Genomic DNA, 12,256 nt, shown 5'->3' with positions numbered 1-12,256 from the left:
CGTCAGGCATACAGACAGAATATTGTATACATAATAAATAAATATTTTAAAAAAAAGTATAATAAAGAAAAAAATCAGCTAGGTGATGGTGGTGGTGCATGCCTTTAATCCCAGCACTAAGGAGGCAGAGCGTTGCTTTCATTCTTAATTATTGCCGCCTTTTAAGCTAAGGCTATCCTAGTCAGCAGCTGCAACCCCTCACTACCACACAAGAGCCTCAGCCTGAGAAAATTCTGTTTCCTTGGGTACCGACTCTTCCAAAGCTACAAAAGGAACTTACCTAAATCTCTGTCCGAAATAACTCAAGATTCAAAGGTTGAGGTAGAATTCTGCTCCCCAGAGAGGCTGAATAGCGAGCAGCTCACCTCCTTGTGTCTCCCCAGAAGTTCTCCTGCTTCTCTTCACCTTATAAACCCTTCTCCACCTGGCTCCTCCCTACAACTTCTAATCAGCTATTTGCTGACACAGACTTCTGACTGCAGGTGAATTTTATTTAATCAAACATTTATCTTTGCATCCTTAAACAAATGTTCCATAGCATAAACAAAAGTAACACACCTTAAAATAGTATTCTACAACAGCAGAAGCAGGCGGATCTCTGTGAGTTCCAGGACAGCCAGGGCTACATAGAGAAACCATGTCTTGAACAAAAAAAAGAAAGAAAAGAAAAAGAAGAAAAATCTGGCCATGCCTTCCAACACAGTTAACTTTTCTAGCTAAGTCCTGGAATTTCCAGCAGCGGGGCTCCAGAGACAGCACCATGTCCGAGGAGAAATAATGGAGCTGTGTTCTCATCACGTCTGTCCTGTCTTTGGTATGACTGAGAGAAAATGCCACAAAGGGGTTGTACAAGGACTTTTGTACAGTGTACAGCACCAGGGTTGGGGTTCAAGCAACTGTGTATACTATAAAGTTAGTCAGACCCTTCTCAGCTGAGGCTGCTCTGTCATTGTCTTATTTAAGAGAACAAGTTAAGGCTCGTGGGCAACCTGGTTAACTTAGAGTAGAGATCCTAACCCAATTATAGAAGAGCAGTCTCACAAACTAGCTTGGAAAATCCACCTAGCTTTATTCTTGTAAGAGCAATGAAGATTAGTACGGCATGTGAAATATTCCAGAAACAAATATTTCATTTAATGGTTTATTTATCCAATGTCTCCTATAGGTTCTGCAGAGAGCACTATGTTAATATTAGACAATGACTGGTTTAGTTTTTTATTCTGCTCATCACATTACAGGCACTACCCTTTTACCAGGAGGCCAGTACTATCTTGTGATTGGCTAAGAATAGACATATGAGTTGCCTGGAACTTACTTTAGCCAACTATTCTTTTCTCCTGTCACTCACAGTATTCAGTAATGTCCAGTGGTGGCTAGTCTGGGCCCCTTGCTTTCTGATGATGTATCTCTCTTCTTATAAAGGAGCCAGCTAAATGGCAACATGCTGGCCCAGCATCATTTCAGCAGTCAAAGCAATACTGCTACCAGAGATGGTTGGCAGGGGTTTGGGCCTCAGATTAATTTCTGTAGTACTGTCAACCTCTCTGTGGGGGGCAGATTTTCTTGGGAGAAAGTGAATGATCTTTTTTCAAGAAGGTGTTTGACACTATTGTTCAAGAGTAAGCACTGGGTTTATAAAAAAGAATAAGAAGAAATACAGAGTTGTGGTCTTTAGCTAGTATAAAGACAGGTATAGAGAGAGCTAGGAACCTGTCGGCAGGGTTGAGGTAGGAAGCAGCAGGTCCAGCAGGGGTAGTAATTTGATGGTTGCTGTGCATATTTCTATGCTGTTTAACATTTTATATCAATGAAAAAGCTAAAACAGATTTTCTAAAATAAAAGCTAAAAGATTTCTAATGTTCCTGTTATATAAACAGTCACCAATAAGCCTTTGCATCCAGGTGGCTGTAGGAACCAAAGGCAAGTGGAATTTTGTGATTCTCTAGGTCTGTAGTTCTCTGTAGGTGCCTGTCCTACAGGGAGGAGAATGAATGATGGTTTCTATTCTTGAGGGACTTACGGCCAGTGAGAGCGAGACCGGATGTAATCACTATATTGCAGGAGTATGCGTAAAGCGTGCTTCACTTGCCTAGTCAGGAGCTTCAGAAAAGTTCACAGAGGTCTTCAAAGAAGTGGGTTGATTGTCCTCAAGGTAGCTCAGGGAGTTGCTGCCAAGCCTGACAACCTAAGTTTCAGTCCTGGAACCCATATGATAGAAAGACCCACCTCCCTCTAATTGTCCTTTGGCTTCCACTTGCTTACCATAGCATGTGTACACACAGAATAAGTAAATGGAAGTAATAAATTTCCTTTCCTTGAGAAATTGGAGGAAGGGAAGGTCTTGGGCTACTGAGGACTTAGGCACAACCATTTCCCCACTTAATTGATGGAATGTACTGTTTTTGATTCTTTGTTACTGTCACCTGCTGCCACCACTCCTACTTAGTAAACATCCTGGCAGGAATTTGAAAAGGCAATCCCTTCAGAACAGAGCGATAGATTTGCCTTGTTAGAATAGTCTTCTGCAAACTTTCTTAAAAACAGACTTTAGAAAAATAGATTTAATTTCAAAGACTTTCCCAACTCCTGTCTTTCAGTGCCCGAAGTGACGAAACCAAGTTTAAGCCAACCAACGGCCGCCAGCCCAATTGGCAGCTCTCCATCGCCACCAGTCAATGGTGGCAACAATGCCAAAAGGGTGGCAGTGCCGAACGGACAACCGCCAAGCGCCGCCCGCTACATGCCTCGGGAGGTGCCACCGCGATTCCGTTGCCAGCAGGACCACAAAGTGTTACTAAAACGTGGGCAGCCCCCTCCACCGTCCTGCATGCTCCTTGGGGGTGGAGCAGGGCCTCCTCCCTGCACAGCACCTGGAGCAAACCCAAACAACGCACAAGTGACAGGAACGCTGCTGCAGAACGAGAGTGGGACTGCACCAGGTAAGACGGACACTGGGGCCAGCTTCAGAGAGAGGGAAAGCATTTTCTGTGCTTATTTCCTGATAACAATTCCATGAAAATCATTGTTGATGTAGACTGTATTATGCAAAAGATGGGAGAGGATCCCAGCATAAAATGTGCATGAGCAGTTCTCTGAAATTGGGTTGTGGTGTCTTGGCATGAAAGAATAAGATCATGCTTTATCTCCTAGGGTATGTAGTTCCCCAGCTATGTTCAGGAAGTGAGACTTATATGGGGCTTCTTCTAAATCTTCCAGAATCTTATACTTCCAGAATGATCACATAGGTTGTTGTATAGAATCTGGAGAGAATACCAGATATACAATTACATAGTTTTTAAGTAGGGGTTTGTTTTTTTTTCCTGTTAAGTCAGTGTTTTGTTAAGACTGTAATATAGATGTGAGAGAGCTTTCCTTCAAGAGTTCCGTTAGAAGTTTTGAGGATCCCTGATATAGCCCAGGTTGGTGTCAGACTCATGATCCTCCTGCCTCAGCTTCATTAGAACATGTACCACCAAGAGTTTTTAATAAGGATTATGTCAATAAATAGTAAAGAGTTTCCAGTTTCTTTAAAAAAAATTAATGTGTCTTTTTAGATTATTTTTAAATTTAGTGTTTGAGCTAGAGAGAGAGAACACAGCAGGTAAAGATGGTTGCCACCAAGCTCAGTAGCCTGAGTTCCATCTTTAGGCTCTATCCACATAGTGAAAAGAACTGACTCCCAAAGATTGTCCTCTGACCTCCATATGTGCATCTTAGCACACATACAAATAAGTAAATGAAGGTAACTTTAAAAAATTTTGAAGAACCCTAAACTTTGAATATCATTAAGCATAGGCAAGACCAGCACAGTCTCAAAGTGTTAAGATTCTGTGCGTCCTCATTTTAGTATGTATGTGTATATGATAATTATAATTATAGATAATAAAAAATTATATATATACATATAAATAATTAAAATTTTATGTACACATACACAGATGCACACACAGACTTACACACACACACAACATAGTGACAGGGTTTCTCTGTAGCCATGGCTGTCCTAATATTTGCTTTGTAGACCAAGCAGACCTCAAACTCAGAGATCCACCTGCCTCTACCTCCCTGTGCTGGGATAAAAGGTGTGCAACACTGCCACTGGGCTAAAATGTTTTAGGTGGTGTTATTTTTGGTCCATAGTAATTGAAAACTGCTTGGTTAATGAAAAAATTAGTTTAGAAAAAAATTCATTATAAACATTATTCCCCCCACCCCACTAGATATGGTACATTCTACTGAAACATGAGGTGAGCAATAATCTGATTCACCAGATTACTCTCCTTGGGAGTCTGAACCTGTCTGATCCAGACTCCTATATCTCAGCAGCTAGCTTGGGGACAGTCATCATTCAGCAGAGGCTTATAGAGCAGAACGCACAGGCCACTGTATAGAATCTCCACGTTAGCAACATAGGCTTTCATGGAAAGACTAGTGTAGGAAAGCAAAGATGTAAACAGGGCTACCACACTGAGGAAAATGTCCCTTGCTGAAGAAAGATGATTTTTCAGGTGGCAAGCTTGGGAAGGGGCTCCACAGATGGAGTGGCACTTGAAGAATATCCATAAAGATGAATCAGTCTCACTGTGCAGATCTGGGAGGAGAAAACAGTAGGTCCAGCCTAGAGTGGTGCTGGGGTCAGAGGTGTGTTTATGCACTGTAGGCATCTTTGTGGGACATTGTAAAGGATGTAACTAGGAGGACTGATTGGCCCTAGAACATCTATCTTGGTGAAGCCATCTGAGGGGTTTTACCTTTCTGTGCATTAAGTAATTGTTGAAAGCTCTCAGAGAGCACTGAGAGAACCAAAAAGGTGTTTTAGAAAACCACTCCAGCCACAAGTGTTAGAATAGATTGAAGAAATACAGCACGCTTAGGTCTGCTGCATTTTCTTAGGATACAAGAAAAACACTCTGTGTTAGCAGGAGTGGTAAAGTAGGTAACTTTGAGAGGTGGTATGGACTAGTACATACAGCAGTAGCCAGTGACAGGGGAAACTCCAGCATATTCTCATAGCTCAGCGCATAAAGACCAGATGACCTGAGTTCAGTCCCTAGAACCCACATGGTAAAAGGAGAAAACGAATCCCAGCTAATTTACCCTTTGACTTTCACACTGGCACCATGCCATGCTCACATTATGCACACACCCATACCTACATAAAAAGGTGACTCTAGATGCTGTGTTAAAATCATATAGGAAGACTTACCAGGTGAACAAGCCAGTCTAGGAAAGATGCGGGGAGCTCTCTTGGGACTGTCAGAACCCCAGGTATTGATGGTGATGTATGAATAGCTTATGGGTGACAGATGGTCTCTTTCCCAGAGTCAACCCTTGGAGGTGCTGCTGCTTCAAATTATGCAAATTCCACTTGGGGTCCGGGAGCCTCCTCCAACAACGGCGCCTCCCCCAACCCAATTCACATCTGGGACAAGGTGATTGTAGACGGGTCTGACATGGAAGAGTGGCCTTGTATTGCCAGCAAAGACACTGAATCTTCTTCCGAAAACACCACCGATAACAACAGTGCCTCGAACCCTGGCTCTGAGAAGAGTGCTCTGCCAGGAAGCACCACTAGTAACAAAGGCAAAGGGAGCCAGTGCCAGGCTACAAGTTCCGGGAACGAATGTAATCTTGGGGTGTGGAAGTCTGACCCTAAGGCTAAATCTGTTCAATCTTCCAACTCTACTTCAGACAGCAACAATGGACTAGGAAACTGGAGGAATGTGAGTGGTCAAGATAGAATTGGACCTGGCTCTGGCTTCAGCAACTTTAACCCAAATAGCAACCCATCTGCCTGGCCAGCATTGGTCCAAGAAGGAACTTCTAGGAAAGGGGCATTGGAAGCAGAAAATAGTAATTCCGGTGCACAAGTGAGCACAGTAAGTCAGGCATCCAGGGAACAGCAGTCAAAGATGGAAAATGCGGGTGTTAATTTTGTTGTCTCTGGCAGAGAACAGGCTCAAATTCATAACACTGATGGACCAAAAAATGGAAACACTAACTCCTTGAACTTAAGTTCACCAAACCCCATGGAAAATAAGGGAATGCCCTTTGGGATGGGCTTGGGGAACACCTCCAGGAGCACTGATGCCCCTTCACAAAGCACTGGAGATCGAAAGACTGGGAGTGTTGGGTCTTGGGGTGCAGCTAGGGGGCCTTCTGGAACTGACACAGTCTCTGGACAAAGCAATTCTGGAAATAATGGGAACAATGGAAAAGACAGAGAGGACTCCTGGAAAGGAGCTTCTGTTCCAAAATCAACTGGGTCAAAAAATGACTCTTGGGACAACAATAACAGGTCTACGGGTGGGTCCTGGAACTTTGGCCCTCAGGACTCTAACGACAACAAATGGGGTGAAGGGAACAAAATGACATCTGGGGTCTCTCAGGGAGAATGGAAACAGCCGACTGGGTCTGATGAGTTGAAAATTGGAGAATGGAGTGGTCCAAACCAACCAAATTCTAGCACTGGAGCATGGGACAATCAAAAGGGCCACCCCCTCCCTGAAAACCAAGGCAATGCCCAGGCTCCCTGTTGGGGAAGGTCTTCCAGCTCCGCAGGAAGTGAAGTTGGAGGTCAAAGCACTGGAAGCAACCACAAAGCAGGAAGTAGCGACAGTCATAATTCTGGCCGTCGGTCATACAGGCCCACACATCCTGATTGCCAGGCTGTCTTGCAGACTCTTTTGAGCCGAACTGATTTGGACCCTAGGGTGCTCTCAAACACTGGCTGGGGCCAAACTCAAATTAAGCAGGACACAGTGTGGGATATTGAAGAGGTGCCAAGGCCTGAGGGGAAATCTGACAAAGGAACTGAGGGGTGGGAGAGCGCTGCCACACAGACCAAGAACTCAGGGGGCTGGGGAGATGCACCCAGCCAAAGCAATCAAATGAAGTCTGGATGGGGGGAGCTCTCAGCCTCGACCGAGTGGAAGGACCCCAAGAGCACAGGAGGCTGGAATGACTATAAGAACAACAGCTCTTCTAACTGGGGAGGAGGACGAGCAGATGAAAAGACACCTTCCTCTTGGAATGAGAGTTCCTGCAAGGATCAGGGGTGGGGAGGTGGGCGTCAGCCCAACCAAGGATGGACTTCTGGGAAGAATGGTTGGGGCGAGGAGGTTGATCAAGTGAAAAATAACAACTGGGAAAGTTCTACAAGTAAACCTGTGCCTGGATGGGGTGAAGGAGGGCAGAATGAAATTGGAACTTGGGGTAATGGTGGGAATGCAAACCTAGCTTCAAAAGGTGGGTGGGAAGATTGCAAAAGATCCCCTGCATGGAATGAAACAGGCAGACAGCCCAATTCATGGAATAAACAACACCAACAGCAGCAGCAGCCGCCGCCACCACCACAACCAGAGGCTTCCAGTTCATGGGGAGGCCCACCCCCACCACCTCCAGGCAGTGTTCGACCTTCTAATTCCAACTGGAGCAGTGGGCCCCAGCCTGCAACCCCTAAGGATGATGAGCCCAGTGGTTGGGAGGAGCCATCCCCACAGTCAATTAGTCGAAAAATGGACATCGATGATGGCACTTCAGCTTGGGGAGACCCTAACAGCTATAACTACAAGAATGTGAACCTATGGGATAAGAATTCCCAAGGGGGCCCACCGCCTCGAGAACCAAACTTGCCTACCCCTATGACCGGAAAATCAGCATCAGGTAGGCACCCACTCTTTTCTCAAAGGTTTTAGTAAAGAAAAGAAATCCTAGTCCACTATCTGTTGTGGTACATCTATTTAACTTACTCTGAGGATTATTCCTTCAGTTCCAGCTTTGTTGTTCTGAGACTCTCTTTCTGTAGGGCACTAGAGATGGCATCTGCTCTAGTACATTACAGGGGTCTTTCTTGATACAAGGAAAAGCAATTATTATTGGTTTTTTCAGACAAGGTTTTCTGTGTAGCCCTGGCTGGGAACTAGCTCTATAGACCAGGCTGGCATCGAACTCACAGAGATCCACCTGCCTCTGCCTCATAAGTGCTGGGATTAAAAGCTTATGCCACCACCACCTGGCTAGGTCCCCATTTAAGAACTAATGAAGAAAGTGACCTTATTTCTTTCCTTCCTGACTCTACTTGAACCCACCCTGTGTGCTTCTTTTTCCCCAGCAAAGGAGAGTACTCTGTGGTGTTCTCCCAGGAGCCTTCACAATGCTGTATCACAGCTGGTATCTGGACAGCTGGGGTCTCCAAATTTATTAATTTTTATGGTGCTGGGGCTCAGAACCTGAGATTTGTGCATGCTAAGCAAGCACTCTGTCCTAAGTGAAATTCTCACTTCCTTCCAGGTAACTTAATGGTTGGCTGTAGTATCTTAATTCTGTTCTCAGTTTGGCCTGAATGTCCCTTTAAAAAACTTACCAATTTAGAAAATGCACCTTGTTTGTTTTTGTTTTTAGTTAAAATCAGCCATAATGTTTAGTTTCCCAGTACCTAGTTTTTAAGTAAATGCCATTAGTAACACTAATTATCATTTAAAGTGACTGCTTTTAACTAGTTCTTTTTTTAAGAATTAAAAATGAGGACAGAAATAAAAGATTACTCTTTAACTTCTCTACAATCACACTTGCTGTACAGAAAAGCAAAAGACACCATAAATGAGAGAATCTTAGCCTCTTGGGTTTCTCACTGTAATCTCTTAGAATTTGTTTCATTCATAAATCTTGCTCTTAACTATTACAAATATACCTAAGCTTTAATTTTTTTTTTAAACAGGGAAGGAATTACATTTCTGTAGTATTCATGTTTTGTGTGTGTGTTTGTTTGTTTTGTTTTGTTTTGTTTTTTAATGTGGGCTTTTTGAGGGGAAGAGGCAGGAATCCTGAGATTGGATCCTGGGTAGGCAGGCAATATTCCTGTAGCTATGTCCTATATATAGCAATACAGTTCTTTCTCTTAATTGATTTATATGTAGTGCTCATTTTATGAGCCCAGTATTTGTCTAACCTGTCCCATCTGGTAGATATTTTAGTAACATACTACCCACATTTGATAGAACCTATCTCCTTCTAATACTTAAATTGCTTCCAATTTTTTTCTAGAGTTAATGCAGTGAACACTGTTGTACATGTTATTTCATCACTTTAGTACATATATCTAGGGCAAATTTTTCTGGTAGTGGAGTTTCTGGGTCAGGAGTCATCTACATTAGACCTTTGAAAAAAGTGACTTTATCAGATGCCCTCCATGAAGTTTGAATTTATCTATGCCAAGATAATATAACTGACTTAGCCCACTTCACCTCCACTGGATGTTAAGTATTCAATGGATACTTAGAGATACACATTTTTATTTTTATTTTTTTCAGTCTGGAGCAAAAGCACACCACCAGCTCCAGATAACGGGACTTCAGCCTGGGGTGAGCCAAATGAAAGCAGTCCTGGGTGGGGAGAGATGGATGATGCAGGAGCATCGACCACAGGCTGGGGAAGCACACCTGCCAGCGCTCCCAGTGCCATGAAACCCAGTAAGTAATTTGAGGAGTTCCTTATTAATTAGGAAATAAGGCATTTTGGTGAGGGCTGTTTTATTTCAAGTGCTGAGTCAATACAATTCAAAACCTATAATATTAAATAGCAGCAAATAGTGAACGTTGCTGGCATGTGTTCAGATGTTTATAGTGAGCTAAAAGTCATTTATGTCATTGCCTTAAAAGCAAATGAATGGCCAGGCATGGTGGTACACACCTTTAATGCTAGCACTCAGAAGGCAGAAGCAGGCAGGTTGGTTTCTGTGAGTGAGTTCAAGCCCAGCCTGGTCTACATTGTGAGTCCCAGGACAGCAGGGCTCATGGTGAGACCCTGCCTCAAAAAATAAAATATAACACAATAAAAACAAATGCAGGCTCTTCAAGCACTTGTCCTCATGTGTAACTAGGTTTGTTCCCTAAACCCACATTGTAGAAGAGACCAACTTAACAAGTTGTCCTTTGACAACATCTACATGCACATGACCCACAAACAGTAAATGAATGTAAGGAAAAAGAAACAGAACAGATTTAGTATCTAGAACTATAATTTGTAATATTGTGTATTTTTACCCAGAAATGTAAATATGGTCATTGTAACTACTTTGTTTCTCCTCCCTTTTTTTTCATATAATTAAGACATGATTTATCAGTCATCTGCTTACATAAGAGAATTTTAAGTGGGGAGATTGTTTGGTTGGTTGGTTTTTATGTTTGGTTGGTTGTGTTGGATTTTTTTTAAATATTTATTTATTTATTATCTATACAATATTCTGTCTGTGTATGCCTGCTGGCCAGAAGAAGGCACCAGACCTCATTACAGATGGGTGTGAGCCACCATGTGGTTGCTGGGAATTGAACTCAGGACCTTTGGAAGAGCAGGCAATGATCTTAACCTCTGAGCCATCTCTCCAGCCCCCATGGATTTTTTTTTTTTATCTGACAAAAATGTCTTCAGGTTTTTAAATGAAAAGTAAGCTACCCTTGATGTAACTGGCAATTTGTAGTCACTGTAATCTGCATACTGTTCTTTGATTAAATTGAGAATTTAGTATCATGTGCACATTCTACTTGACTGCAACTTTCTTAAACATGTTACAGCCAGGCAGTGGTGGCACATTCATTAATCATAGCCCTCAGGAGACAGAGAAAGGAGGATCTCTGTGAGTTCGGGGCCAGCCTGGTCTACAAAGAGTTCGAGGACAGCCAGGCTACAGAGAGAAACTTTGTCTCAAATGAAAAACAAAACACAAAAGTTCAGCATTAGTTCTGATCAAATAAATATGTAACAACATCTCTTTCCTATGGTATAACAGGCTTAAAGGTTAAGGTTTTTGATTAAATACTGTAATTTTATGGAATGCTCAAGATAAGAAAAAGGATAAGTATATCCATGATACCCAGGACTCTGTGAGGAATATATTAGATTTAATCTAGAATTCACAACCATGCCTATGGGACTTTGTTATATTTTAAAAGTCTTGATCTACTCCATTTCATAGACTTCTGGAGTTTTCTGAAGACCTTGTTCTCAGATTTCCATTGTGAAGTCAGTTTTGTTATCATGGGACATAGGATCTAGTTAACTTGAAATAGATTCAGATTGCTTACGAGGCCTGACACAGATTGTTTAGCAGGAATGAAGGATTTTTGTGGGCCTTTCTCAGCTTCAGAATCACTATCCTCTACCACAGATCTGTCATTTTCCCTGTGTTCTGTAATACGTTCTGTTCGTCAGGATCATTTGTAGCTCATGTCCTTTCTCTGGATGATTTGAATGTCTAATGCTTAGAGGAAGGAGTAAGTCATTCAGCTGACACTGGCAAGGTGTGATCTTCCACAGTCAAAAATGCCTTACACTTGGTACTGAGTCCCATAATTAAGAATCAGATGCTTAGCCAGATGGTGATGGCAAACACCTTTAATCCCAGCACTCGGGAAGCAGAAGCGGGTGGAGCTGCGGGACAGCCAAGGCTATAGAGAAACCCTGAGCTAGGCAAGTGCCCTACCACTTAGCTATAGCCTGAGACTCACTCTTACTAAAGAGAGAGAGAGAGAGTGTGTGTGTGTGTGTGTGTGTGTGTGTGTGTGTATGTGTGTGTGTGTAGGAGGTCAGAAGATAGTTTTGGGAGTTGATTCTCTACTTTTAAAAAACATTGAGCCGGGCTGTGGTGACTCATGCCTTTATTTAATCGCAGCACTCAGGAGGCAGAAGCAGGCCTGGTCTGCAGAGCTAGTGCCAGGACAGGCTCCAAAGCTACACAGATAAACCCTGTTTTGAAAAAGAAAAAATGATTAAAAATCATTGAGATTCCAGGGAACAAATCAGATTGTCAGGCTTGGTAGCAAGTACCTTTACCATTGACCCTGCTTTTTTGGTTTTTTGAGACAGGGTTTCTCTGTGTTGCTTTGGAGCCAGTCCTGGACCTAGCTCTTGTAGACCAGGCTGGCCTCAAACTCACAGAGATCCGCCTGCCTCTGCCTCCCCAGTGCTGGGATTAAAGGCTTGCACCACCATCGCCTGGCCCCAGTCCCTTTTTTTATGCAAAACATTTGTTAAATGTTCAGCTTTCCTCTGAAAGAATCAATCACTTGGCTTCCCATTTTCTTAACTTTTATTATTTATTATTTTATGTGTATGAGTGTTTTGCCTACATGTATATATGTGCTACACAGCATGCAGTGCCCTCAGAGGCATTGTATTCCCTGGAACTGGAGTTACAGACAGTTGTGAACTAGGAACTGAACCTGGGTCTGCTGAAATAGCAGTCACTGCCATCTCTCAC

General features: G+C 42.9%; 1 protein-coding gene across 6 annotated transcripts in view; it reads left to right on the top strand.

Moving 5' to 3' along the window:
* The window catches only part of Tnrc6b (trinucleotide repeat containing adaptor 6B), a 230,588-nt gene that overhangs the window by 176,263 nt on the left and 42,069 nt on the right, over positions 1-12,256 (top strand). For 4 of the 6 annotated variants that reach the window (XM_057791813.1, XM_057791816.1, XM_057791812.1 and 1 more), the window contains 3 exons: positions 2,598-2,939; positions 5,323-7,665; positions 9,312-9,470. In XM_057791813.1, coding sequence (XP_057647796.1) covers positions 2,598-2,939; positions 5,323-7,665; positions 9,312-9,470 — 2,844 coding nt within the window. The remainder of the gene's footprint in view (positions 1-2,597; positions 2,940-5,322; positions 7,666-9,311; positions 9,471-12,256) is intronic. The other 2 variants (XM_057791817.1, XM_057791815.1) reach the window with 1 other exon arrangement.

This window comes from Chionomys nivalis, chromosome 17 (assembly GCF_950005125.1).
Source record: "Chionomys nivalis chromosome 17, mChiNiv1.1, whole genome shotgun sequence".
Taxonomy (NCBI): Eukaryota; Metazoa; Chordata; class Mammalia; order Rodentia; family Cricetidae; genus Chionomys; species Chionomys nivalis.
The sequence above is the reverse complement of the archived record's forward strand: the minus strand, read 5'-3'. Positions and strand labels throughout refer to the sequence as shown.